This window comes from Nuphar pumila, chromosome 2 (genome assembly GCF_984573655.1).
Source record: "Nuphar pumila chromosome 2, dmNupPumi1.hap1.1, whole genome shotgun sequence".
NCBI classification, from domain to species: Eukaryota; Viridiplantae; Streptophyta; class Magnoliopsida; order Nymphaeales; family Nymphaeaceae; genus Nuphar; species Nuphar pumila.
Genome location: NC_143250.1, coordinates 80593203 through 80618278, shown reverse-complemented (window position 1 = coordinate 80618278; position 25076 = coordinate 80593203). Strand labels below are relative to the sequence as shown.

General features: G+C 36.7%; 1 protein-coding gene across 6 annotated transcripts; it reads right to left on the bottom strand.

Annotated features, from left to right (window-relative positions):
• Positions 1–533: 533 nt before the first annotated feature.
• On the bottom strand, positions 534–24866 carry LOC149845822 (uncharacterized). Of its 6 annotated transcripts, none has more exons than XM_089996033.1 (4): positions 24742–24866; positions 23928–24064; positions 22716–23513; positions 534–814 (listed from the first exon to the last, which is right to left on the bottom strand). In XM_089996033.1, exon 3 carries the CDS (start codon positions 23488–23490, stop codon positions 22747–22749), a length of 744 nt encoding a protein of 247 aa, XP_089852159.1. In that variant the 5' UTR covers positions 23491–23513; positions 23928–24064; positions 24742–24866; the 3' UTR covers positions 534–814; positions 22716–22746. The 6 variants fall into 6 exon arrangements, 4 of the variants coding, with proteins under 4 accessions (XP_089852159.1, XP_089852161.1, XP_089852162.1 ...); XM_089996035.1 differs by having other exon boundaries at positions 23928–24061; positions 24742–24860; XR_016430227.1 differs by lacking the exons at positions 23928–24064; positions 24742–24866 and adding an exon at positions 11892–11966 and having other exon boundaries at positions 22716–23921.
• Between the last annotated feature and the right edge of the window lie 210 nt (positions 24867–25076).

The window sequence follows — 25076 nt, the reverse complement described above, 5'->3', positions numbered from 1 at the left end:
CATATTCATAAAATCGGCCTCTGTCTTATGAAACAAAATCCATCAAACAAGAAAGAAAAGGTTGAAGCTAAATCCCTCCAAAGAACAAGAAAAAAATACCCATGTGCCCCATGAATCAGTATCAAAGGGTAAGACGGTTCAGGCAGACTCAACACTTGCTTGTGCTGCTGGTGAACTTGGATATACCACGATGTCGAGTCTCCAAACCCAGCTCCCAAATACAAGCACTCTGGAAGATTATACTGTTTCTTTCAATTCTGAACATGATAACCTCCATCTAAAAAATATAGCAAGTGAAAATAATAGTTTACACAGTTCACTTCCCTATCATCCAACTACTTGACATGCCACAACGTTTGAGCATCACACCAACACCAATGAGCTTCTGAATGAGGTGGCTTTCCTGAGTTTCAGAATATATATATATATATATATATATATATATATATATATATCTTATAAACACCAAAACAACTTAGAATATCCAATCACCGAAGTTTATTCTTATTACAGCAATATGATGACTCGTAAAATTTATTCGCAAACAAAGATATTGATAGATTAATATATATTTTGTTCCCCATACTGAGAAAACAAATTAGTAGGACCTTTCTGCGTACAGTATCTCACTTGGTTTATAACAGGAGATATATATACAAAGAATATACAAGCAAACTAGGAGCTTTTAGTGAGATCGCAAACTAAACATAACCAACCAAACCAGCACAATCTGTCTAAGCTGCCAAATCCAGTTACTGTACCTTCCCAATTTCAGTAAATGGACAGTAGCATCACCTCATGCTTCAGCTATGGCCTGCATCAAAGCGCCAACATTAAGTTGGCAATAAGTTCAGAGAACATGTAGAAAGTTTTCAATTGTCTTCTAGAAGATGTGTGCAAAATTACAATTTTCAGATTACAGAAGCGAGATCTGGAAAAAGTGCCAAAGATATTATACAGGTAGTACAGCCAATTGCAGGTTCATAGCAGACACGGCAAACTATCAACAAGAAACAAATTAGAAGTAGAAGGAAAGCCACGGAAAAAATTAAAACAATCATAGGAAAGCATGCTCTAACGATGGCCTGCACTGAAGGATCAAGACTAGATGTGAATAATTTTATACAAAGCTGCAGTAAGCTTTCAATTATTTTAAACGATTTCTTCCCCATTCAGTACTGTGCAACATTTTTGGGCTAACAGGCGCATGGAGCAAAAAAAAAGATTATTGAACACGTACTTGGATCCACATTAGAACCTGGGTAAACGAAAAACTGGAAAGAACTAAACACGGAAAAAGATGAAAGGATACTGAAAAGACATTAGCTAGCACAAGGAATTTATATGACTCGCAATGTGAATCAGGTAAAGCCCATCTCTAGTGGGAGTGACATGCCTTATTTGACTATAGTTCCCAAATTTTTCATCTGACTGTAGGTGTTCACAAATTTTTATTTATCTGATCATGGTGTTCCTACTTTGATTTAAATGCAGATATATTATATTTAAAAAAGAAACCTGTTGTCCTGGTCATGTGTTTGACAAATAGTCAGTGACAGAAGTTTGCCCTCACCCGTAGAATGATTACGCTTTTCTTTACCCATGCAGTCAAAAGCGCTAGTCGCCAGATCCTTAAAAATCCTAGTTGGTGCTTAGCGCTTTTGACTGCTTAGGTAAAGAAACTTTAATCAATCTGCAGGTGGCAGCAAAGTTCTCAAGCACACGACCAGGACAACAGGTTTCTTTTAGAAATATAATTTCCATTTAAATCAAATGTATTTGGAAGTGAAAAATGAAAACTACCAGCACCAGCGCTGCCGCTAAAGCTGCCTGGCATTTGACTTGAGAGAGAGAGAGTACCCTGTTGATGAATCCATTGATATTAAACAAAACGTTCACATCCATGTCACATAGACAAGAAGATGAGCATGGGACATGACACATATATGCATGGTACAAACAACAAAGTTTCATAATTCTAGGATATGAAAGGCGTACATGCTATATGTGCATACCATTAATAAATTATAAAAACAAAAAAATAAAAAACTATGAAATAAAAGATCAAAATTAAAAAAAATGCAACATTATGAATACGGTGTTGATCATATCCATGAGATGTCAGGCATGTCCAAAATTCTTGTGTCATATCATGTCAGTACGAGATCTGCAGGTTAAGCTTTCAAGTAACATAGGCACAAGCATGTCTGTGTGCATGCATGAAAAACATCGTGAACTAAGACCTAATATACCAATACAGTAAGCATTTTGAATCACATAAATTACACAAACTTCAGGATTTAATGAGATGGCTGGATGGTTAGGCACAGTATCATAACTAAGGCGTTATCCCACAAGGCTTATATTACACAAATGTCAATATAGTCTCATGTTATTCAACCAGGGTGTAGGAGACTCTGCTTCGAGTTTGGAATACAAATATAAATATAGCCTCATGTTATCCAACCAGGGTGTCTGCGACTGGCATCGAGTTAGGACACTAATCATGTTTTTAGATCACTTGAATTGTTGAGAAAATCAAAGCATGTCACATTCAGAAGCCCTAAGGATGCAACCACCACCCCCAACACACACCAACACAAGGAATAAATGAACAAGCTAATATTAACTAAATGCAAAATCAGCATGTTTCCCTATACCATCAATCAAAAGTTTGTAATATGGGTTTCTCCAGAGCTGAAATTGGTTACAGATAACACTTTAAAAGGTATCTATAGCATACCAACTTAATGTGCTCAGAATTTGCATCAGAAGCTAGTGCACATTGATTGGTTTCTCCCTAAAATAAACCCAGCACTTATCTTTCTAGCTCAGTGTTGTGAAAAGCGTTGAGGCGTAGCGAGGCGCTCCACCAAAAACCGAGGCGAGGCGTAAGCCTCAAAAAAAATTGAAAACTTTAAAAAAATTATAAAAAAAATATCTAAAAATACAAATAAATAAAGAAATGCTTTATTGATGAAATAACAACCAATAAGAAATAGAAAATCTCAAATAAGTCCTAAAAAATATGAGATTAACATATAAAAGTAACTAAAAACTGATTATATAATTGGAAAATATATGAGATTAACCAAAAAAGTTAAAATATGCTAAGAATCTTATTACATAACAGAAATAACTGGAAAATATATGAGATTAACCTACAAAAGTTAAAATATATGAGATTATTCTAAAAAATATGAGATTAACATATAAAATTAACTAAAAAATGATTACATAACTGAAAAATATATGAGATTAACCAATAAAAGAAAAAATATACTAAGAAACCGTTTACATAACTGGAAAATATATGAGATTAACCAACAAAAGTTAAAATATATAAGATTATTCTAAAAAATATGAGATTAACATATAAAAGTAACTAAAAAACTGATTACATAACTGGAAAATATATGAGATTAACCAACAAAAGTTAAAATATACAAAGAAACTGATTACATAACTGAAATAACTGGAAAATATATGAGATTAACCTACAAAAGTTAAAACATATGAGATTATTCTAAAAAATATGAGATTAACATATAAAAGTAACTAAAAACTGATTACACAACTGGAAAATATATGAGATTAACCAACAAAAGTTAAAATATACTAAGAAACTGATTACATAACTGAAATAACTGAAAAATATATGAGATTAACCTACAAAAGTTAAAATATATAAGATTATTCTAAAAAATATGAGATTAACATATAAAAGTAACTAAAAACTGATTACATAACTGAAAAATATATGAGATTAACCAACAAAAGTTGGAAATATATTAAGAAACTAATTACATGACTGAAATAACTGAAAAATATACGAGATTAACCAACAAAAGTTAAAATATAGTAAATTAGTAATATACTAAGAAACTTATTACATAACTGAAATAACTGGAAAATATATGAGATTAACCTACAAAAATATTTTTGCTTATGTCTCAGAAGTCTTGTTGTAAAAAAAATAAAAATTGTGCCTCAAGGTGAGGCGCGCCTTTTGCGCCTCAAGGCGCGTTTTTTATAACACTGATAAGATGTTTTCATCACACTAAGTACAAAATTACACATGCTTTCACAAAATATACATAACCAGAATATATATATTCAATTATTCATAACATATTCAGTATACAATTTCAAAATATAAGGGTCCAGAGACAGCTATATATATATATATATATATATATATATATATATATATATATATATATATATATATATATATATATATATATATATATATATATATATATATATATATATATATATACAGAGACAGAGAGAGAGAGAGAAATTGGGTCTAGATCTAGACCCTGACTCCCCTTTCTCTCTCTCTTATTAACCCCACCCCACTCTCTCTCTCTCTCTCTCTCTCTCTCTCTCTCTCTCTCTCTCTCTCAAGAGAAGAAGAAAAAGGAGAAGAAGGTCTCGCTCTCTTCGTTCCGCTTTTTCTTACTTCTCTCTCCCTCTTTGCTCTCTCTTCTTCTCCTTTTTCCCTACTACTGCTTAGGGTGGGAAGGGGAAGGAGGCTTTAGATAGAGTTACCAAAATGCCTAGGCAAGTGGGGAAGCGTGCTTCCCCGAAGCACGTTTCAAAAGCACAAAACGTCGTGCTTCTGAAACGCGCTGGGAAGCGCACTTTTTTTTTGGGAAGCATGTTTTCCTTTTTTGGGAAGCATGTTTTCCTTTTATGGGAAGCGTGTTTCCCCTCACTTCTCCCATTTTTTCATTTTTTTAATTTTTTGTATTTTTATTTTTGTTTTTGTTTTTTTCTCTCTTTTTTAGCTTCCCCCTTGCTTCCTAGGTCGCTTCCGATTTGCTTTCCAGGTCACTTCCGAGACGCTTCCTGATTCACTCCTAAGTCATCCCACACTTCCTGCTTCCTAAAATTTTGAAAGTGTCTCGCTTCCCGCTTCCACTTCTCGTATCGATTCCCGGTCCCACTTCCTCGACTGGCAACCATGCTTTAGATAGAAAAAAAAAGATTGTGGGTTTGGAGTTGGGTCTTAGTTGGACCTGACTCGACCCACACGCACATGTACATGTGTTGCGCCCGATACCTGTACGCATGTCGGACCATATCGATATGGGTATGTGGCCTCTTATGTTGTGTTCCGACGACACAGATACACACATATATATTATATTCATAGCATAATCAGAACACACAGACATAATTTATTTATTTATACAAATCATACTTTCAAGCTTTCATAGAGAAAATCACAAAAGCACAATAGCACATACATATATAAATACCATTTCACATAATTAATAATACTAAACATGCTTTCAGTCTTTTATGGAAAAATTCACAGAAAGTCACGCATATATACAAATAAAAATCACACAAATATATCTCAATTTCAGCCTTTAACAAAAAAATACAACAAAAACAAAGTAACACACATATATAAAACATAATCAATTAAAATTAATTGTGCACGCTTTCAATGTTTCACAAAAAAATCCAAAAATAAAGTGGCACAAACACATATATATAAGACATAATTAATATATATATATATATATAATTAACTAAGCATGTTTTCATCATTTCACAAAACAAATCACAAAAGTACATGCACATATATATAATTATATATAAAAAATTAACAAAATACATGTAATAATAAGAAATGACTAAACTTCCCTTACGCCTAGGCGAGGGCAGCTTAATCACCAATTAAGTGTCCTAGTCGGTGTTAAAATACATGTAATCAATATATATATACATATAAATATATATTCAATCATACCCGATAGGGGTATTTTAGTTATTTCATTTATACCTGATAGGGGTACTTATTTTTCTCCTCTTTTTATTTTTATATTTATTTTTTTATTTCCTTTTTGTTTACCCACTTAAGGGGCCCCACCATTGAGTCGTTGGGGGCACCCAACGACTCCATGGGAGCCCCCTTTGTGGCTCTCCTTTTGAGGCCATGTGCCCCCCCCCCCTAATTTTATTTGTATAAATAGGGGTGAACCCCTTTGTATATTTTCATTCTTGAGAGCTCCCGCTCTTTCAATAAAGAGACATTTATATTTAGTGTTGTGTTGTCCCTTTATCGACTTGGCTATTATCTATTTTGTTTGTCCATTGGTGGACATTGTAAGTGCTTATAGCACTCTTTGTATTTATGCATGCTTTCAGCCTTTTGCAGAAAATTGATTTTAACACATACACACCTATGTCACCAAGGTATGGGTATGACACAACAATTTCAAAATATAAGGGTCCAGGGACATATACATATATATATATATAGAGAGAGAGAGAGAAATTGGGTCTAGATCAAGTGTGGATGTAGATCTAGAGCCAGACTCCCCTTTTCTCTCTCTCTTATTAACCCCACCCCACTGCCTCTCTCTCCCTCTCTCCCTAACCCCACCCCACCTCACCTCACCCCATCTCTCTCTCTCTCTCTCTCTCTCTCTCTCTCTCTCTCTCTCTCTCTCTCTCTCTCTCTCTCTTAAGAGAAGAAGAAAAAGGAGAAGGTATCTCTCTCTCTTCGTTTCGCTTTTTCTTACTTCTCTCTCCCTCTTTGCTCTCTCTTTTTCTCCTTTTTCCCTCTTTTTCTCCTTTTTCCCTCTTTTTCTCCTTTTTACTGCTTAGGGTGGGAAGGGGGAGGAGGCTTTAGATCAGAGTTACCGAAAATGCCTAGGTAAGTGGGGAAGCGCACTTCCTCGAAACGCGTTTCAAAAGCACAAAACGTTGTGCTTCTGAAACGCATTGGGAAGCGCACTTTTTTTTGGCAAGCATGTTTTCTTTTTTGGGAGGCGTGTTTCCCCTCGCTTCTTCCTTTTTTTTCATTTTTTCCATTTTTTTGTATTTTTATTTTTGTTTTTGTTTTTTTTTTCTCTTTTTCGCTTCCGGTTCGCTTTCTAGGTCGCTTCTGGTTCACTTTCTAGGTCACTTCCGAGATGCTTCCTGATTCGCTCCTAAGTCATCCCACGCTTCCCGCTTCCTAAAATTTTGAAAGTGCCTCGCTTCCCGCTTCCACTTCCCGTATCGCTTCCTGCTCCCACTTTCTCGACTGGCAACCATGCTTTAGATAGAAAAAAAAAAGAGAGATTGTGGGTTTGGAGTTGGGTCTTAGTTGGACCTAACCCGACCCACAAGCACACGTACCTGTGTGGCACCCGATACCTGTACGCATGTCGGGCCATATCGATATGGGTGTGTGGCCTCTTATGTTGTGTTCCGACGACACAGATACACATATATATTATATTCATAGCATAATCAGAACACACACATAATTTATTTATTTATACAAATCATACTTTCAAGCTTATTTTGATAAGCTTATTTTGATAAGCTATTTTGATAAGATGAGGAGATTAAGGAGAGATGGAAAGATTATTTTGATAAGCTATTTAATGATAGTCATGCTCAAGATCTTGGAGACTTCTCCATTCCTTTTCATGAGATAAATCGTGACTTCATGCGCAAGATTCAAAAGAAAGAAATTGCAGAGGCTTTGAAGAAAATGAAGTCAAGAAGGGCAGTTGGCCCAGATGGTATACCTATCGAGGCTTGGAAATGCTTGGGAGAGAAAGGTTTAGAATGGTTGACAAATCTTTTTAACTTGATTTGGCGAACAAATAAGATGCCTAATGAGTGGAGGAAGAGTACTTTGGTGCCTTTATATAAGAATAAGGGTGATATACAAGATTGCACAAACTATCGTGGTATAAAACTCATGAGTCATACTATGAAACTTTGGGAGAGGGTGATTGAGTCTAGGTTGAGGAAGGTTGTCATGATATCGGAGAATCAATTTGGTTTTATGCCTGGAAGATCAACTATGGAAGCTATACATCTTCTTAGACAACTTATTGAAAGATATAGAGAGAGGAACAAAGATTTGCATATGGTTTTTATTGATTTAGAGAAGGCATACGATAGAGTACCTAGGGACGTTCTCTGGTGGACAATGATGAAGAAAGGTGTTTCTCTCAAGTACATTAGTATAATTAAAGATATGTATGAAGGAGTAGTAACCAATGTCCGCACTTGTGGAGGGGTGACAACCAATTTTCCGATAACGGTTGGGTTACATCAAGGATCTGCTTTAAGCCCTTTCCTATTTGCGATAGTGATGGATGAGCTTACGAGATCAATTCAAGAAAATGTACCGTGGTGTATGTTGTTTGCTGATGATATTGTTTTGATTGATGAGTCTAGAGCTGGGGTTAATGCTAAGTTAGAATTATGGAGACAGACATTGGAAGCTAGAGGTTTTAAGTTGAGTAAGAGTAAGACTGAATATATGGAATGTCGGTTTAGTAAGCAACGAAGTAGTGATGGGAGTGTAGTGAAGCTTGGTGAGCAAGATATACCGGTGAATGATTATTTCAAATATTTGGGATCTATCATTCAAAAGTATGGAGAAATTGATGGAGATGTAAATCATAGGATAAAGGTTGGGTGGATGAAATGGAAAAGTGCTACTGGAGTGCTGTGCGATCGTAGAATGCCATTGCGGTTGAAGGGAAAGTTTTATAGGACGACTATTAGACCCGCTTTACTATATGGTACAGAATGTTGGGCTGCCAAGAGACATCATATTCAAAAAATGAGTGTAGCTGAGATGCGGATGCTTAGATGGATGTGTGGAAATACAATAAAAGATAAGATTCGGAACGAAGAGATACGTAAGAAGGTAGGTGTTGCACCCATTGAGAATAAGATGCGAGAGAATCGTTTACGGTGGTTTGGACATATTCGGCGAAGGCCTAATGATGCTCCAGTTAGAAGGTTGGAGAAATGGGAAAATATATTAGTTAAAAGAGGTAGGGGTAGGCCTAGGAAGACTTGGATGGAGATGATAGGAAAGGATATGAATGCTTTGAACCTCACCGAGGACATGGCGTTGGATAGAAATGATTGGAGGAAAAGGATTCATGTGGAAGACCCAAAATGAATTTCTTTTTTGGTTCATATCGCTGACCCCAATTGTTTTGGGATGAAGGCGTAGTTGTTGTTGTTGTTGTTGTTGTATACTTTCAAGCTTTCATAGAAAAAATCACAAAAGCACAAAAGCACATACATATATAAATACCATTTCACATAATTAATAATACTAAACATGCTTTCAGTCTTTTATGGAAAAATTCACAGAAAGTCACGCATATATACAAATAAAAATCCCATATATATATATATATATATATATATATATATATATATATATATATATATATATATATATATATATATATATATATATATATATATATATATATATATATATATATATATATATATATATATCGATTTCAGCCTTTAACAAAAAAAATACAACAAGAACAAAGTAACACACATATATAAAACATAATCAATTAAAATTAATCGTGCACGCTTTTAATGTTTCACAAAAAAATCCAAAAACAAAGTGGCACAAACACATATATATAAGACATAATCAATATATATATAATTAACTATGCATGTTTTCATCATTTCACATAACAAATCACAAAAGTACATGCACATATATATAATTATATATAAAAAATTAACAAAATACATGTAATAATAAGAAATGACTAAACTTCCCTTATGCCTAGGCGAGGGCAGATTAATCACCAATTAAGCACCCTAGTCGATGCCTACTCAGCCACCTAGGAATTGCAATGCCTAGGCATTTTACCTAAGCCTAGGCCAACTATGCGGACTACTCGTTGCCTAGTCGGTGCTTTTGACCGCATAGGCAAAATGCAAGGGTGTTGATAAAAGCTTTCATATGGGCATCCAGCCTTTTGAGTTGGCAACTATTCCCCTTATGATTTTATAACTGGATTCAGGGGATGTGAGGGATTTGATACTGCCAAATCCCATCCCATCTCTAGGACTTGCCACATCCAAGCTTCCAAATGGTGGTATGCTTTGGGGGATTCTATGAAATCCTCCAATCACCACCAACTACAACCTCCCCAACAGAGACTTAACCAAAAATAGATAAGGTTTATCCACATACCCCAAAGAACAAAATTTTATTAATTACATAAGCTACATATGGGAAGAAAATGCATTGACTGAAGTCATGCTTGTATTGAATAGTGAGATGTTTAATTTCATAGTTGATGAAGCAGCAATAACGCAAAAAACCAAACCTTTAATTAGGAGACAAATAATTTCAGGGAAGACATTGGGATACTAAGACAAACATATGTGTCTAAACTCTAAAGCACTTAATTGGCAGAAATAATACTTGTTATGTTTCCCTCAAAAAAAAGGTTGTAACCTTAAAGTGCTCACTAGTTATTCTATCACAACAACAACAATGAACGCACACCTGCACAAATAGAATCTAGATTCTAGACATTAGCCTAAAAATCCAGTAAGAATCATCCATATTTGCAATCCATCAAGTTTCAGCTCAAGTCAATTCAAGAACCCATCAAGTTTGTTTGAGCTCATACTTTTGCTTATCATTTGTCCCTTAACCACACTACCATTTTTAAGAATCAGAAATAAATTCACATTATGATAGGTTTTCACTATTGGTCTGAACCAATGTTGGGAAAAGTGTGCCTCAAGCGAGGGCCTTTATGCCTTGAGGCATGCAGGCATAGCACAACTGGTCTGAGGCCTGCACCTCATGGACAGCCTCAAGGCGAGGCGCACGCCTCAGGCTAGTTGGGTCAAATGGGGGTCAAAGCCCCCATTTGATCCAAATATTATACTTAAAAAAAGGGGGGGAGGCCCGATGGGTTAGGTCTCTCTCTCTCTCTCTCTCTCTCTCTCTCTCTCTCTCTCTCTCTCTCTCTCTCTCTCTCTTCTTTGTCTGTTCTTCTGTTCTTTTGTCTTCTTCTTTTCCTTCTTCCCTTCTTCCCTTCTTCTCTTTTGTCTTCTTCTTTTTCTTCTTCCCTTCTTCTCTTTTGTCTTCTTCCCTTCTTCTATTATTCTTCTTCTTCTTCCCTCCTTCCTTTTCTTCTTTCTTCCCCCAATCTTGTTCTTCTTCTTCCCTCCTCCTTATTGTCTCCTCATCTTCTTCTTCTTCTTCTTCTTCTTCTTCTTCCCCTCCTCTTCATTTTTTTCTTGTTTTGTTTCTCTATAGTCATAGGAAATTCTGGGTACTTGGCTTGGTTGTTTTGCTGGTTTAAGTTCATGTTGTTACTGGATTTAATAATACATTAACTTTTGGACATTTTTCATATGTTTTTTTACCTACATGCGCACTTAAGAATGTTGTAACACTCTCACTTTGGAGAGTTTTGGACAAATACATTAACTTTTGGTTGTTAATGGTAATATGCATTATATGATGATGACATGATGTTGAGGAAATTAATTGTTAGTGATTTTGTTACTTAATTTTTCATTGAATGCTCATATTCTATTTGTTAGATACTTAGGTAGATCAAGTTGTTGCATTAATGTTACTTTTACATGTTATTCTCATATTTTTTTGTATTTATTTGAGATTTCTTATTTCTTATTGGTTGTTGCTAACATTTTTTATTTATTTGTGTTTTTAGAACTTTTTTGAAGTTTTTAAAAATATATTTGAGGCTTATGCTTTAGGCCTCACTTCATATTTTGGTGGAGCGCTTTGCTACACCAAAACTCTTTTTGCAACATTGCTTTGAAGTTTGAACCGAAACTTATATGTGATGTATGTGAAATGTTTCCTATCTAATGTGGATCTCCATGGTACCTAAAACATCCAATAGCTAGAGATTTAGAGGTAGAATGTAGAATCTATATTCCAGACTTTGGTCCAATATTCCAGACTTTGGTCCAAATACAGAAAGTCAAACTTAACCACGCTACCACAACTGAAAAGAGGAAAAACTTTAAAAAAGGGGAAAAACTGAAAGCTTCATTTAAGGATATAAACAAGCCAGAATCAACTAGACCCAGACCTAATCAAGCACGAACTGATCTGTCCTTGGTAGAAACCAATGTTGTGAGAGCGTTGAGGTAGTGAGGCGTAAGACCTGCTCGTGAAGTGAGGCATAAAGCGTAAGCTTCACAAAAAATGTCAAAAAAACAACTAAATAAAAAAACAAAAATAAATATGCATCATTTATGTTCTTTTTCATAATATTTTAAATGCTACTCTTTCATAATTCATTTGACTAATAAACATTTTTATTGATTTTAAAGGTTAGATTTTTACAATAAGCTTGTCCACTTGCCGAAGATCATGGTGTTTCACTTGACTTAAAGACGTCACAAAATGATGTGTCATACAACCATTGTTGCTCAAATTTAAAGAGACAATCAGGCCTCACATGCAACAATTAGCAATGATAAACATGCCAAGCAAACCAAACAGCACATGTTCAAGCTTGGGCTTGGCTCGTTTACCAATAGACCGAGCTTGTGACTCGACTCATACTCATGTTTAATCAAGCTGAGCTCAAGCCCGACTCATCCCTGTTAGAATTTATGACATCCAAAGTTCTATCATACGAGAATAATGGAGGATGCAGAGAAAGAGGAGCTGCTGCAGAAACCCACGATTCCCAATGCAGGAATCAGCATACACTATTCTCATTATATGTTATATCTAACACAAAGTTTAGGGTACTAAAATACCCTTTTACAACATAAAGAAATTATAAACATGCCATTAATGAAGTGCGTCAGACCTGTATAAATTAAAACATGATAAGACACGGACACAGGTCTGGATCCAAACCCGATTTGGACACAAATATATATATATGACGTCTTTTCACCCTCCCTCAAGTTGTACATGGTTTTGAACCATGAACAACTTGCCTTTTAACATCCAAAACTTGTCTTTGGTCAGTCCCTTTGTGAACATATCAGCAACTTGATCAGTAGTCTGAATAAATTTAGGCTCAATCTCCTTCTCTTTCATCTTTTGCCTCACAAAATGTTGATCTATCTCGATGTGTTTGGCACGACTGTGATAAATAAGATTGAAAGACATATTGATGGCACTTTGATTATCACATAAGAGAAGGGATTGATAGACCGATTCCCTACCTCTGTCAATAGGTGCCTAATCCATGTAGCCTCAGCAGTGGCGGCTGCCATTGAGCTATATTTGGCCTCTTTACTTGATCTGGCAATTGCCTTTTGTTTCCTACTACTCTAGGATACCAGATTCATCCCAACAAAAATGCAATAGCCTGATACCCACTTGTGTTCATCTGGATCTCCCGCTCAGTGTGCATCAGTGTAAACAATGAGCTCATGTGCATTCTTTCCGTTCATCTTTTTTTTATACAGAAGATCATCCCCGATGGTACCCTTCAAATACCGAAGTATTCGTTTAACAACTTTCATATGCCCCACATGCGTCTCATGCATGAACTAGGATACCTGATTAACTGAGTAAACAATATCAGGTCGAGTGAAAGTGAGATATTGCAACATCCCGACTATGCTGTGATACTTTATAGGATCCTCATATAGATCTCCATCTTGAGAACTGAGTTTCTAGTAAAGAACATTGAGAGTTCGTAAAGGTTTGCACCAGTGTTGTGAAAAGTGTCGAGGCGTAGCGAGGCGCTCCATCAAATAAAAAACTCAAAAAAACTATAAAAAATATCTAAAATTATAAATAAATAAAAAATTCTTTATTGATGAAGCAAAAACCAACAAGAAATAAAAAATCTCAAATAAATATTGAAAAAATATGAGATTAACATGTAAAAATAACATTAATGCAACAACTTGATCTATGTAGGTATCTAAGAAATAAAATATGAGCATTCATTCAATAAAAAATTAACATTAACAACAAAATGCATATTAGCATTAACAATATCATGTCAATATTAGAAAATGCATTTTAGCATTAACAACCAAATGTTAATATATATATATATTAGAAAATGCATGTTTTCATTTTCATATATATATATATAGGGTTGTGACTGCATGTAATTGCATTACTTGATTTTGCCACTAAAAGGGTTTAACGTCACATTCTAAAAGAGATTATTGCTCCTACGAAATTGAATACATTGAACAAGTTGACATGGTGATATTAATTTTTTGTGAAACGAAGCAACTAATCTCAATGACTTCATTAACGTGGTTGCTTTGAGTGTCTATTACACTGCAAATTGGTGAACCTACTACTAAGGGTGTCAATGGATTGGGTATGACCCGATCCTGACACATACTGGATCTTATATTGGATCTTATAGGGCCAGTGTTTTGTTGCAAAGAAGAGATTCTGATTAATTATTCAGGTTGGACCCATTAGGTCCGATTATTATATGGGTTGGGTATGGTTTATAAAATTTTATACCAAACCAGGTCTGACCGGAGTTTCGGTTAAGATTATCAAATTTTCAATGTAAAATAATTAAAAATATTATTTTGTCAGGTATGGACTGGGTCTAGTTTATGTAATTTTTATCGGATCTGGGTATAGTTTTTCTTATAAAAATCCAGTTAAACATGAATATTGATCTTATACCTACATTACTTAGTCGGATTCAGGTTTGGACCCACTCATTTTAGCATAGGTCCAACTGATGAATTGTGGAGCCTAATCCAGAGTTTTTGCCCTTGCAGTAAAGGGGGCCCGGGGCCTCCCCACCGGGCGGGGTCTTAGGGGGGCAGTGCCCCACGAAAGAATTGTTTTTTTGGGCTTATATTTGAGACCTGGTGTCTTATGGATCATACCCGATTTGTTTAAGTTTAGGGTTGTCGCCCTTGCCTTGTATAAATTCTTTCTTTTCTTTCTCTCTTGTATCTGCCCTTACCTTATAGTAAATGCCCTTTTTACTGGCAGCTTAGTTAAAGCTCTGTAAAAAAAACCTAATTTTTGTTAAATTAGGGCTTTGACCCTCATTTGACTAAAAAATTCAAGGCGTGTACGCCTCGGCTTGAGGCGTGCCTCGCCTCGAGACGTGTGCCTCAAGGCATATAAGGCGCATGCCTCAGAGCTGTTGCACTTTGTATATGTGCCTCAAGGCATAAAGCCCCTCGCCTTGAGGCGAGGCGCGCTTTTTGCGCCTTGAGGCGAGACGTGCTTTTTGCGCCTTGAGACACATTTTTAATAGCACTGGTTTGCACTCTTTCATACCTACCTTGCTGAGAATGTCGATGGTGTACTTATGTTGGGTGAGAGTCATACCTTAAGTGGTACCGTCAACTTCAACTCCAAGGAAGTATCGCAGTTTTCCAATATCCTTCATTTTGAATCTCTGATTTAAGAGTTGCTTGACGTCCTCAATATGATCTTTGGATTTAATAAAGCTGCTGATAATATCATCTACATATATCAATAACAGAGTAACTACATTTAGGCTCTTGAATATAAACAAGGAGCGGTCAAGAAGAGATCAACTCAAGCCATATTTTTGTATTTCAAGAGAGAAACTATCAAACCAAGAACGGGATGCCTGCTTCAACCCATATATCGTTCTTCTTAATTTGCACACGTATTTTGTAGGATCTCCTTCTACATATCCAATGGGTTGCTCCATGTACACTTTCACTTTCAGATCTCCATATAGAAAAGCATTTTTTGACATCAAGTTGACTAAGTGTCTACTGATGTTCAATAGCTAAGGATAATATGACTCAGATTGTTTTCATTTTCACAACTAGACTGAAGGTCTCATCATAATCCTGTCTTTATTCTTGTGCAAAACCCTTTTCAATAAGTCTCGCCTTGTAACGTTCAATAGTGCCATCTGGTTTGTACTTTATTTTGTACACCTACTTTGACCCAACTACATTTCTATCATGTGATCTGGGAACGACATCCCAAGTACCACATTCATGAAGGATCTCTATTTCTTCATTCATCGCTTCAATCCATCTTTTAGAATTTACTGCACGATAAAATATTGTGGGCTCATCTCCCTTGCCCAAAGAAGTTAGAAAGAGTTGAAAATCCAGCAAAAAAAATCATAACGGGCCCATCTTGATGATAAGAGCGAGTAGATCATCTAACATCGAAGGTTGGGGCAGAAGTAGAAGGTGTATCCATCTCCTGATTAAAAATGGAGGGTGCCTCTCTTCCTCGTCGAGAATAAACGAGGCCTTTATACCTTTCTGGTTCCAAGGGTGGTGTTATACTCTCTTGTGCAGTCAACCTATAAGCAAGCATAGTCCCCCTATCCCTTTGAGCACAATATGAAGGACAAATATTATTAGTACTAGAGAAAAGCTCAGAATTCAACCAGGGTGATAGACCTCAACTCTAAAATTTAATTCAAAAGTGATAGGTTGATGATCGAAGTTCAGTTCATCACAAACAACATTTCTTGATATGTTGATGCGCTTACTCGTAGAATCATAACAATTGTATCCCTTATAATCATCTGCATATCCCACAAACCTACACTTCAAGGTCTTGTCCTGAAACTTATATCTTATTGAACTGTCAATATGAACGTAACATTCACAACTAAACATGTATAAATCATGATAGTTGGGATGAACTCCAAACGGGAAAAAGTAAGGAGATTTGATCTCCAAAATAGTCATGAGCAGTCGATTTATCACATGAACTACTGAATGAAAAGCTTCTGCCCACAGAGTAATGGGAAGATTACTATCATGCATCATACTCATTGCACTCTCAACAATATGGCGATGCTTCCTTTCAACAATTCCATTCTCTTGAGGTGTATCAGGGCAAGATACCCTTCTATTTATTTCATTACTTTGGAGAAAAGTAATAAAGTCGTTTTTTTGCTTATTTCGTTACTTTGTAGAAAAGTAATAAAGTCACTTGAAGAGAACTCACCCCTCTATCACATTGAAAGCAAAGAATATTTTCAGAGAATTAATTCTTGACAAAGGAGTGAAAATTTTGGAACTTGAAAGTTTCATACTTGTATTTCTTAAAAAAATCCAGGTGTAACGAGAATAACTGTCAACAAATATAAGATAATATTTAATTTCAGATACAGAGGCAACTAGGACAGGCCCCCAAACATCAGAACAGATAATCTCAAAAGGTCTTGAAGCTCTTTTATTAATAGAATGAAAAGGTAGAACATGACTCTTACATAAAAGATAGCTAGAACATTTTTTATCATCAACATTTAGCCTTAAACTAGACTTGGAAATGAAATTATCCGAGACAAGCTTCTCAATGAAATAACTACTAAAATGACCTAAAAGACCATGATAAAGATTTGGCTTATTGCATTAAGAGACACTAAAAACACATTTAGGAATTACTGAAGATGACAATAAGGAGCTTCAAGTTGAGATCAATAGGGCAAACACGAGTAGAAGGATCTTCTTGAAAAATATACATATTACCCTGCATTTTTCTTCAGCGAATGTCTCTCTCGTGCAAAGGTCCTGAAGCATTGATATCATCAACAAGCTTAGAAACAGAAACAGTGTTTTTCTGGATGTTAGGAGCATAAAGAACTTTTGAAAGACTGAGAAGACTTTGACATAGGAATAACAGAGTTTTCAATATGAGAAATAGAATGATGAGATCCATCTCCAGTGACTATTATTTCTACCAACGTAAGGAACAAGATTTAGGAGCTTACCAGCATCACCAGTAACATGAGCCGCTGCCCCAGAGTCAACATACCAACTACCCTGATCATTCTATTTCAGATTTAATCCTGTCAAAGCTGACAACAGCAACTCCTTTACTTCTCCACTACCCTTTGAACTATCTGTTCCTCTCTTCATTTCTGTCTATGTTGATTTTCCTTCATTTTGAGGATTGAACCAGTAGTTAGCCTTGATGTGCCCATTTTTATTGCACAAGAAACAAGTAGGAATTGGCCTTTGTCGGTGTGAGTTGGGAGGTATGTTGGGCATAGGTAATAGTCCATGACCTACTTGCCAATTTCTTCCTTGTCCTCCCCTTCCTTGAAAATCATAACTTTCACGTCCATAGGCTACCCTTGTGGCAAGAACATCTTATGTGTCTGCGTGCACATTTGATTCTTCAGAGAACCCTTTCAAGGTCATCTCATATAGTAATAGTATCTTCAAATCTGGGTAGATCAAGAAAACACAATAAAGAAGTAACAATCATGTGGTAGTCAGGCCCCAACCCACTCAAAGTTTGTTGTACCATGTCTTTATCACTCATTGCACAACCTACAACTGCTAGTTGATCTGTAACGGTCTTCATTTTGTTCAAGTACTCTATGATAGTCATAGAGTTCTTTCTCAACATCTAAAATTCTCTTTTAAGAAACACCACCCTAGCTTGAGAAACCTATGAATATGTTTGAACTAATCTATCCCACAACTGCATAGCTGAACAGTCATCTGGAATTGCCACAAGCACCTCTTGTGACAATGTAGAAGTGATATAAGCAACCAATGCCTGGTCCCTTTTCATCCAGGTTACATACTTTGGGTTTCTAACATACACTGTGGTAGATGTTCCTTCAATGTCCTTTTCTTCTCGTGATATAAACTCTAAAGGGACTTAAATAAATTTATCCAGATGACCAGAAAGATCCTGACTCCTTATGAAATGAATGATCTGCCTCTTCCAAGTCAAGAAATTAGAATTGTTCAACTTTTCAGACACGAGTTGACTAAGAAAGCTTGAAGAAAGACCAAACTAGGAAGGGAACGAGTCCATGTTTCAAAAAAAAGAATATGTCCAGCACACAGCCCGACGACAACTTAAGAAATCAATATATCAAAAGAAAATTTTTAGATTCAAAGAAAATTCTGCCACCTCTTCCTTTTTTTTTGTAGGGACCTATGTCACATGGGTGCGGGTGCGGGTGCGGGTGCGGGTGCGGGTGCGGGTGCGGGTGCGGGTGCGGGTGCGGGTGCGGGTGCGGGTGCGGGTGCGGGTGCGGGGATTCGGCACTTCCAAAAAACCTAGGTGTGGGGGTGCGGCAGGGGCAAAAATGTAAAAATTATATATAGAAGGGGGTCGGGGGTTCCCTCGGCGCGGGTCGGGGTTCAGTTTTTTTTGCTGGTGTGTTTGTTTGAAGACTTGTTACCCATGTTCTGCTTGTTGTGTACTTTAGCTCAACGGGACAAAATTGATGAACCGAAAGGATTGGCAATCTGATCGACCCAACCTCAGCCTGCTCTGTTCTGCTGACTGTCATGATTCAATCATGTCTGAAACCCCCTGGTCTTCACGAAAAAAAAATATAAGCGAAAGGTTTGACGTGGTTTGTTGGAGAGAGTCTTCACGAGGCCTACGACGCCACTGCCACACCACTGCCTAGGGTTCTTCAAATTTCATTTTATATACAGTTGCACACAGATGACAGCTAAAAGAAATTTATTGGATTTGACATGTGGAAAAGAGAGGTCTACACAAGGCTACGGCTAGAGCACCCATCTCGTCAGGAGAAAAGTGAATACTAATAGCCACCAAGGCTCTACCACCACCATTATCATTTATTATGGAGAGAGAAAATCCTTGACGAAAAAGGATTTGGTTGGTTGAAGCATAAAGACTTCAAAAGGCTCTTGAATTTTGGTTTTAATTTTTGAGAAAGATGGATTATCATTTCCAAGTTAACAGTATGTTTTCCAACGCTGTGAATTAATTGTTTGGAGGCAGGAATAGCATGGGATGCCAACAAAGCTCGTCAGATGTTGTGGACACAAGTGCCCCTTTATAAAACAAGAGCAGCAGTTGTCAGCAGATTTTTTTTTTAAATTCTACAGCCCATTTCGTAGGGCAAAATTTTTAAAAAAAAAATCCAAACAAAAATGAACCGAAATGACCCTGGGTGCGGTCAACGCACCCAGGATCGAGTTGACCGCACCCGCGTCGAGTCGAGTCGACGTGGGTGCGGCACCCTGCTAGCCGAATCCCTGTGACATAGGTAAGGGACAGACTTTAATATTTTCCTTTTACAGAGTGCAAGCAAACATGCAGACGGCTGAATGTAGACAGAAATTCAGTTCCCTTTGTAAAAAAATATATATTGGGCTACGCGAAGGGCAGTGGGCGACAAGGAAGGAAGCACAGATCTTGTATTGGTTCAAATCAGGTATTGAGTTCTGATCAGATCTGATCAGAATAACAGGTCCTTTTTTTTGTTTAAAGATTGAAAAGGAAGGAAGATGAGACCTAGAATGAAATCAGACTTGATTAACTCTTTTGATCAGATCTGATCACGCTGAGTAATATGAAAATAGAAAACGCAATCAGATCTGCCTCTAATTAGCTTGTTTGATTCAGATCGGATCACGGTGGGTAATATGAGGATAGAGAAATACAAAACGCAATCAGATCTGGCTCTGATCAGATCTGATCAAGAAAGAAACGATGAGATTGAGGAGAAATAGAAGATGAGATCAGATCTGCCTCTGATTAGATCTGATCAAGAAAGAGACGATGAGATTAAGGAGCGATTAGGTATATCAAAGAAATGAACAGAAAAGAAGAATCAATTCTTGAATTGGGAGACTAGAAGATCTCTCTGATCATACCTTTTGAAAGCAATCCCAGATCCAGCTCTTGCGTGGCTCTAATACCATGTTAGAATTTATTACATCTAGAGTTCTATCATATGAGAAGTATGGAGAACGCAGAGAAAGAGGAGGAGCTGTTGCAGAAACCCATGAACCCCAATGCAGGAATCGGCATACATTCTCATTATATGTTCTGTCTAGCATAGTTTAGGGTACTAAAATACCCTTTTACAATATAAAGAAATTACAAACATGTCATTAATGAAGTGTGTCAACCCTGTATAAATTAAAACATAATAAGACACAGACACGGGTCTGGATCCAAACCCGATTTGGACCCAAATACATATATGACGTCTTTTCAATCCCTGCATGAGATGAGCAACAGTTTGGCTCATCATTGAAACAATAAGGAAAAAAGAAGAAATAGAGAAGAAGAAAAGGAAGAAAAAAAAAAAGAATATAGAAAAAACAAAGAAGAAAAATCAAGAAGAGAGTTAAGAAAAGAAAAAAGAAGAAAGAATAAAAACAAAAAAGAATAAGAAAAAAAACAAAAGAAGAAGAGAAAAAAAGAAAAAAGGAGATAAGAAAGGGAGAAAAGAAAAAAAAGGGAAAAAGAAGGTGAAGAAAAAGGGGGAAAACAAAAAGAAGAAAGAATGAAAGAAGGAGACAAGAAGAAAGGTGAAAAGAAAAAAAAAGAGAAAAAGAAAAGGAAGAAGAAAGAAAATAGCGAGAGAGAGCACCTTTTGTTGCCGAAAGCTCCCGCCGGAAGAGTGAGTCGGTCACCAGAGCGGTAGAAGGGAGGTGGAGAAGGGGAGAAGACCTAAACCCTTCTCCCTTTCGTTTTTTATAAAAGCTTTTTTTTCGTTTTTTAATAACATTAAAGTGGTCAAATGGGGCTTCTGACCCCATTTGACCAACTTATGTAAGAGGCGAGATGTGTGCCTCATGTATGAGGCACACTTCAAGGTGCATGAGGTGCATGCCTCACACCTTAGTGCACTTTTTAGGTGTGCATTGAGGCTTAGTAGGTTGCGCCTCACTTCGAGGAGTGCTTTTTGCGCCTCACTTCGAGGCGCTCTTTTTGTGCCTCGAAGCGCAATTTTAACAACACTGGCAGAAACACTTTTTAGCAAATCACATATAACCAACTATGTAGTCAAAAGCACCTGCTAGGCACCTAGTCGAGCTAGTCGTTAGGAAAACTAGGAATTGGTTGAATTCCTAAGTTCAATTTTTTAGGTACCAAATTTTTCGACTGCCCCGCCTAGGCACAAGGCCAGTACAGTCTTTTAGAAAACATCATTTTTTACTGAGGGATTAAAAACCCTAGCCCCCCTTTTTTACTTTTTACTCTTGAAGAAGAAGAATCTCTCTCTCGCACGCACGAGCTTGCCTCTTCTTCCTCTTCTTCTTCTTCTTCTTCTTCTTCTTCTTCTTCTTCTTCTCTGCCTTGACTCTTGTCATCTTAGATTATGTTTAAATTATATAGCTTTTGTTGATATTGGCAATTGTTTGCATGTTTTTTCACTTGTTCTTAATTTTTGGGCAGGTTTTGTAATATAACAGGTTTACTATACTTGAAGATAACGGTATCATATACTTTGTGGATTTGTTGTTGATTAATTTTATGTTTGATGCATGTCTTCTATTAGTTGTAGCACTTTATTTTAAGAACTTAGATTACATTTAAATTATATAGCTTTTGTTGATATTGGCAGTTATTTGCTTGTTTATTGAATTGTTCTTAAGTTTTGGGCAGGTTTTGTAATATAATAGGTTCACAATGCTTGACAATAGCAATATCTTATACTGTGTGCATTTGTTGTTAATTAATTTTATGTTGTATACATGTTTGCTATTAGTTTTAGCACTTTATTTTAAGAATTTAGATTATGTTTAAATTATTTGGCTTTTGTTGATATTGGCAATCGCTTGCTTTATTTATTCAATTGTTCTTAATATTTGGGCAGTTTTTGTAATTTGACAGGTTTACTGTGATTGGTGCCTTATACTTTGTATATTTCCCTCTTGTTAACTAATTTTGTATTTCATAAATGTTTGCTATTAGTTTCAGGACTATATTTATACATTTTTTATTTTTTATATTATTTATTTGGGGTACCAACTAATCCGACTAGTCCCGCCTAGTCTGCGACTAGTCTTTTTAGGGGTCCACCAACTAGGTACCGACTACAGCTTTTGATTACATAGATAACCAAGATTTCATAATCCAGACATCAATAAAAATAATAATAATAAATACATACATACAAGGAGAAAGCACTACATAATCCACCAAAATCATAAAGAGAAAATGCAGTCGCAAAAAAACATCAAGTAAATAAACAAAGGCAAACCTCAATGGGCTCAAAAGTGACACTCTCAACATCACCAAAGACAATGGTTGTGGCCTGAGTCTGAGGCAGTTAGACTTGCAGAACAAACGTCTTCAGCAATCTTGAGTGAGGCAACAGCTTGTGATGCAATCATTCCTGAAATTTCTGCAACTGGAAAGACACCATCATATGACGTCTGGCTCCACATGCCGATCTCAGAAGTATCAGGGGTGCTTCCATATAGATGCATTTTCCTGTTAGACATGGAAAGATCATAGCTTGAAAATCCATGAGGCAAAGAATTAAACAGTTCCCAACCACCCTCTCCGCATCCAGATCTAAATGAATCAGAACCCCAGCTCCTTCCCACAGAATATTTTGCATATCTTTGATGAGGGAAAACATTGTCCCATCCACTCATAATAAGACTTGCCTTCCCTGGCCTAGAAAAAAAATCACGTGAACCATTGGCTTGCTTCCCAACCATAAATGGTTCCTTATTATCCAAGTGACAGGAATCTTCTGATTTTTCATCCATAAGAACATGAAGCGCCACTGCCTCAGCAATTGCTGCACCTTCTTCATCAAGCCGCTGTTGTTCTTCTTTCTTTTTCTGTTTCTTCTTTTCAAGTTCAGAACGAATTGCAGCCGATGCTGCAAGAGCTTTCTCTAAGCGCCTTTTTTTCTTCTCCGCCAACTTTAGACGGTCCAATTCATCTTTTACCTGTTTTTTCCTTTCCTTGCGCAGGACAGGCTCCACCACTGCAGATCCCTTAAGAAACTTGACATCATCCATGACTATCCAACCTTGTTGTGGAACTACAGCATCAAAATTTCAAACAATACACTCTCAAACTGAATTTCTATCAAGGAGGAAAAAGAACATCTACAGTCAAAAATTGCTCATAACTTCACTACCAATTATTCCTAACAATCCAACCCCTAAATTGGATAATGAGAGAAACAATCAAACCCTTCTTCAGCCCAGAGTTTCACACTAAAGAAATCACAAAGAAGATAAATATACTTCACCGAACATCAAGCTAATTATTATGCGACAAAAAGAACAAAAAATTGAAGACACCACCAGCACTCTCCAACGTCCTACGCCCATTCAGGTATGAAAGAATACTTCATCTTCCTCACGGTACAGTCCCAAACAGATATAACAGGGCATGGAGCCAACGTGTAGCAACATTCTTTGACAGACACATATCTTGATCCCATATTTACCGATTTCTCCCAGCACCGATTATTCAATCGCATCTTCCAAAAAGAATAGACTACCACCAAGCTACCAACAAAATCTCAAGTCACAGTGATCGACTTCAGAAGAACGGGCCACCGCAACCACTCCCCATGGCGGCCTACTGCAAGCAGTTCAAAAACCAACAATAAACGTTTTAACTTACAACAAACTCATGCACCAAGAATCGCAAGCAAAGCAATCAAAATAAAAAGAATAACACCATAAAGCGCATAACAGATCACGACACTAACAGGAACTCTACTAGACAATAAACTATAATGAACACAAATGAAATCAGCCATTAAGAAAGCTTCTCTTCGGCCAAAAGAATGAATCTTCCTGGTTGATCGATTCGTCTATCCACAGAGTATCAACAAGGAAAAATCTTTGACCAAAAGAGGCACTAATAACTTGAAGACGCGAGTGTGATTAGGCTAAAGAAGCCCCGAAGATGCATAAATAACAAAATCGGCATCCAAAAAAAGGGGGCAAAACATCAATTTATGATCCAAACCCTTCAAAATTTCTAATCGCGCAAGAAACGCAAAAGGAAGAAAGAAACGATAATCCGAATAAAATCCTGATCAAACTAATAGTCAACTAAAACGCAACCGATACTGAAGACCAAAATTCGAAATTCTTTACACTATCTGATCGAGAAAAATCAAAGCAACGAACGTCTATTGTGAGGAATAAACATTAAAATCAAAGAAACAAGAGATCGAGAGAAGAAATCAAGGATCAACAAGTGACTCGTACAAATCCCCTTCGAAGCGAAGACCGATCTAAGAGAAATACCTCAGAATCTTCTAGAAGCCGTCTATGTGGCCACCATTGTCGAGCTCTGTTATTCCACCAGAGAGAGAGAGAGACTTTGCTTCTCTCTACCAGATCTCGACTTTTAACCAATTCGCAGGAAGCCCGACCTAAGTCGCCGTGCCCTAACTTATCTATGGGCCTTCTAATACGAAACCCTTATCTTTCTAAAAATTTACGGTGCTGCCACTAGTGGTGCCGGGTAGGTCGGAGAATGGATTGGATATAGTTGGATACCCGATCCCTAGAGTTTGGATGAGAGAGTTTGGCAGAATTTTATTCCAATTCCAATAAAATCCTTTGGCTATTCTCCAGCC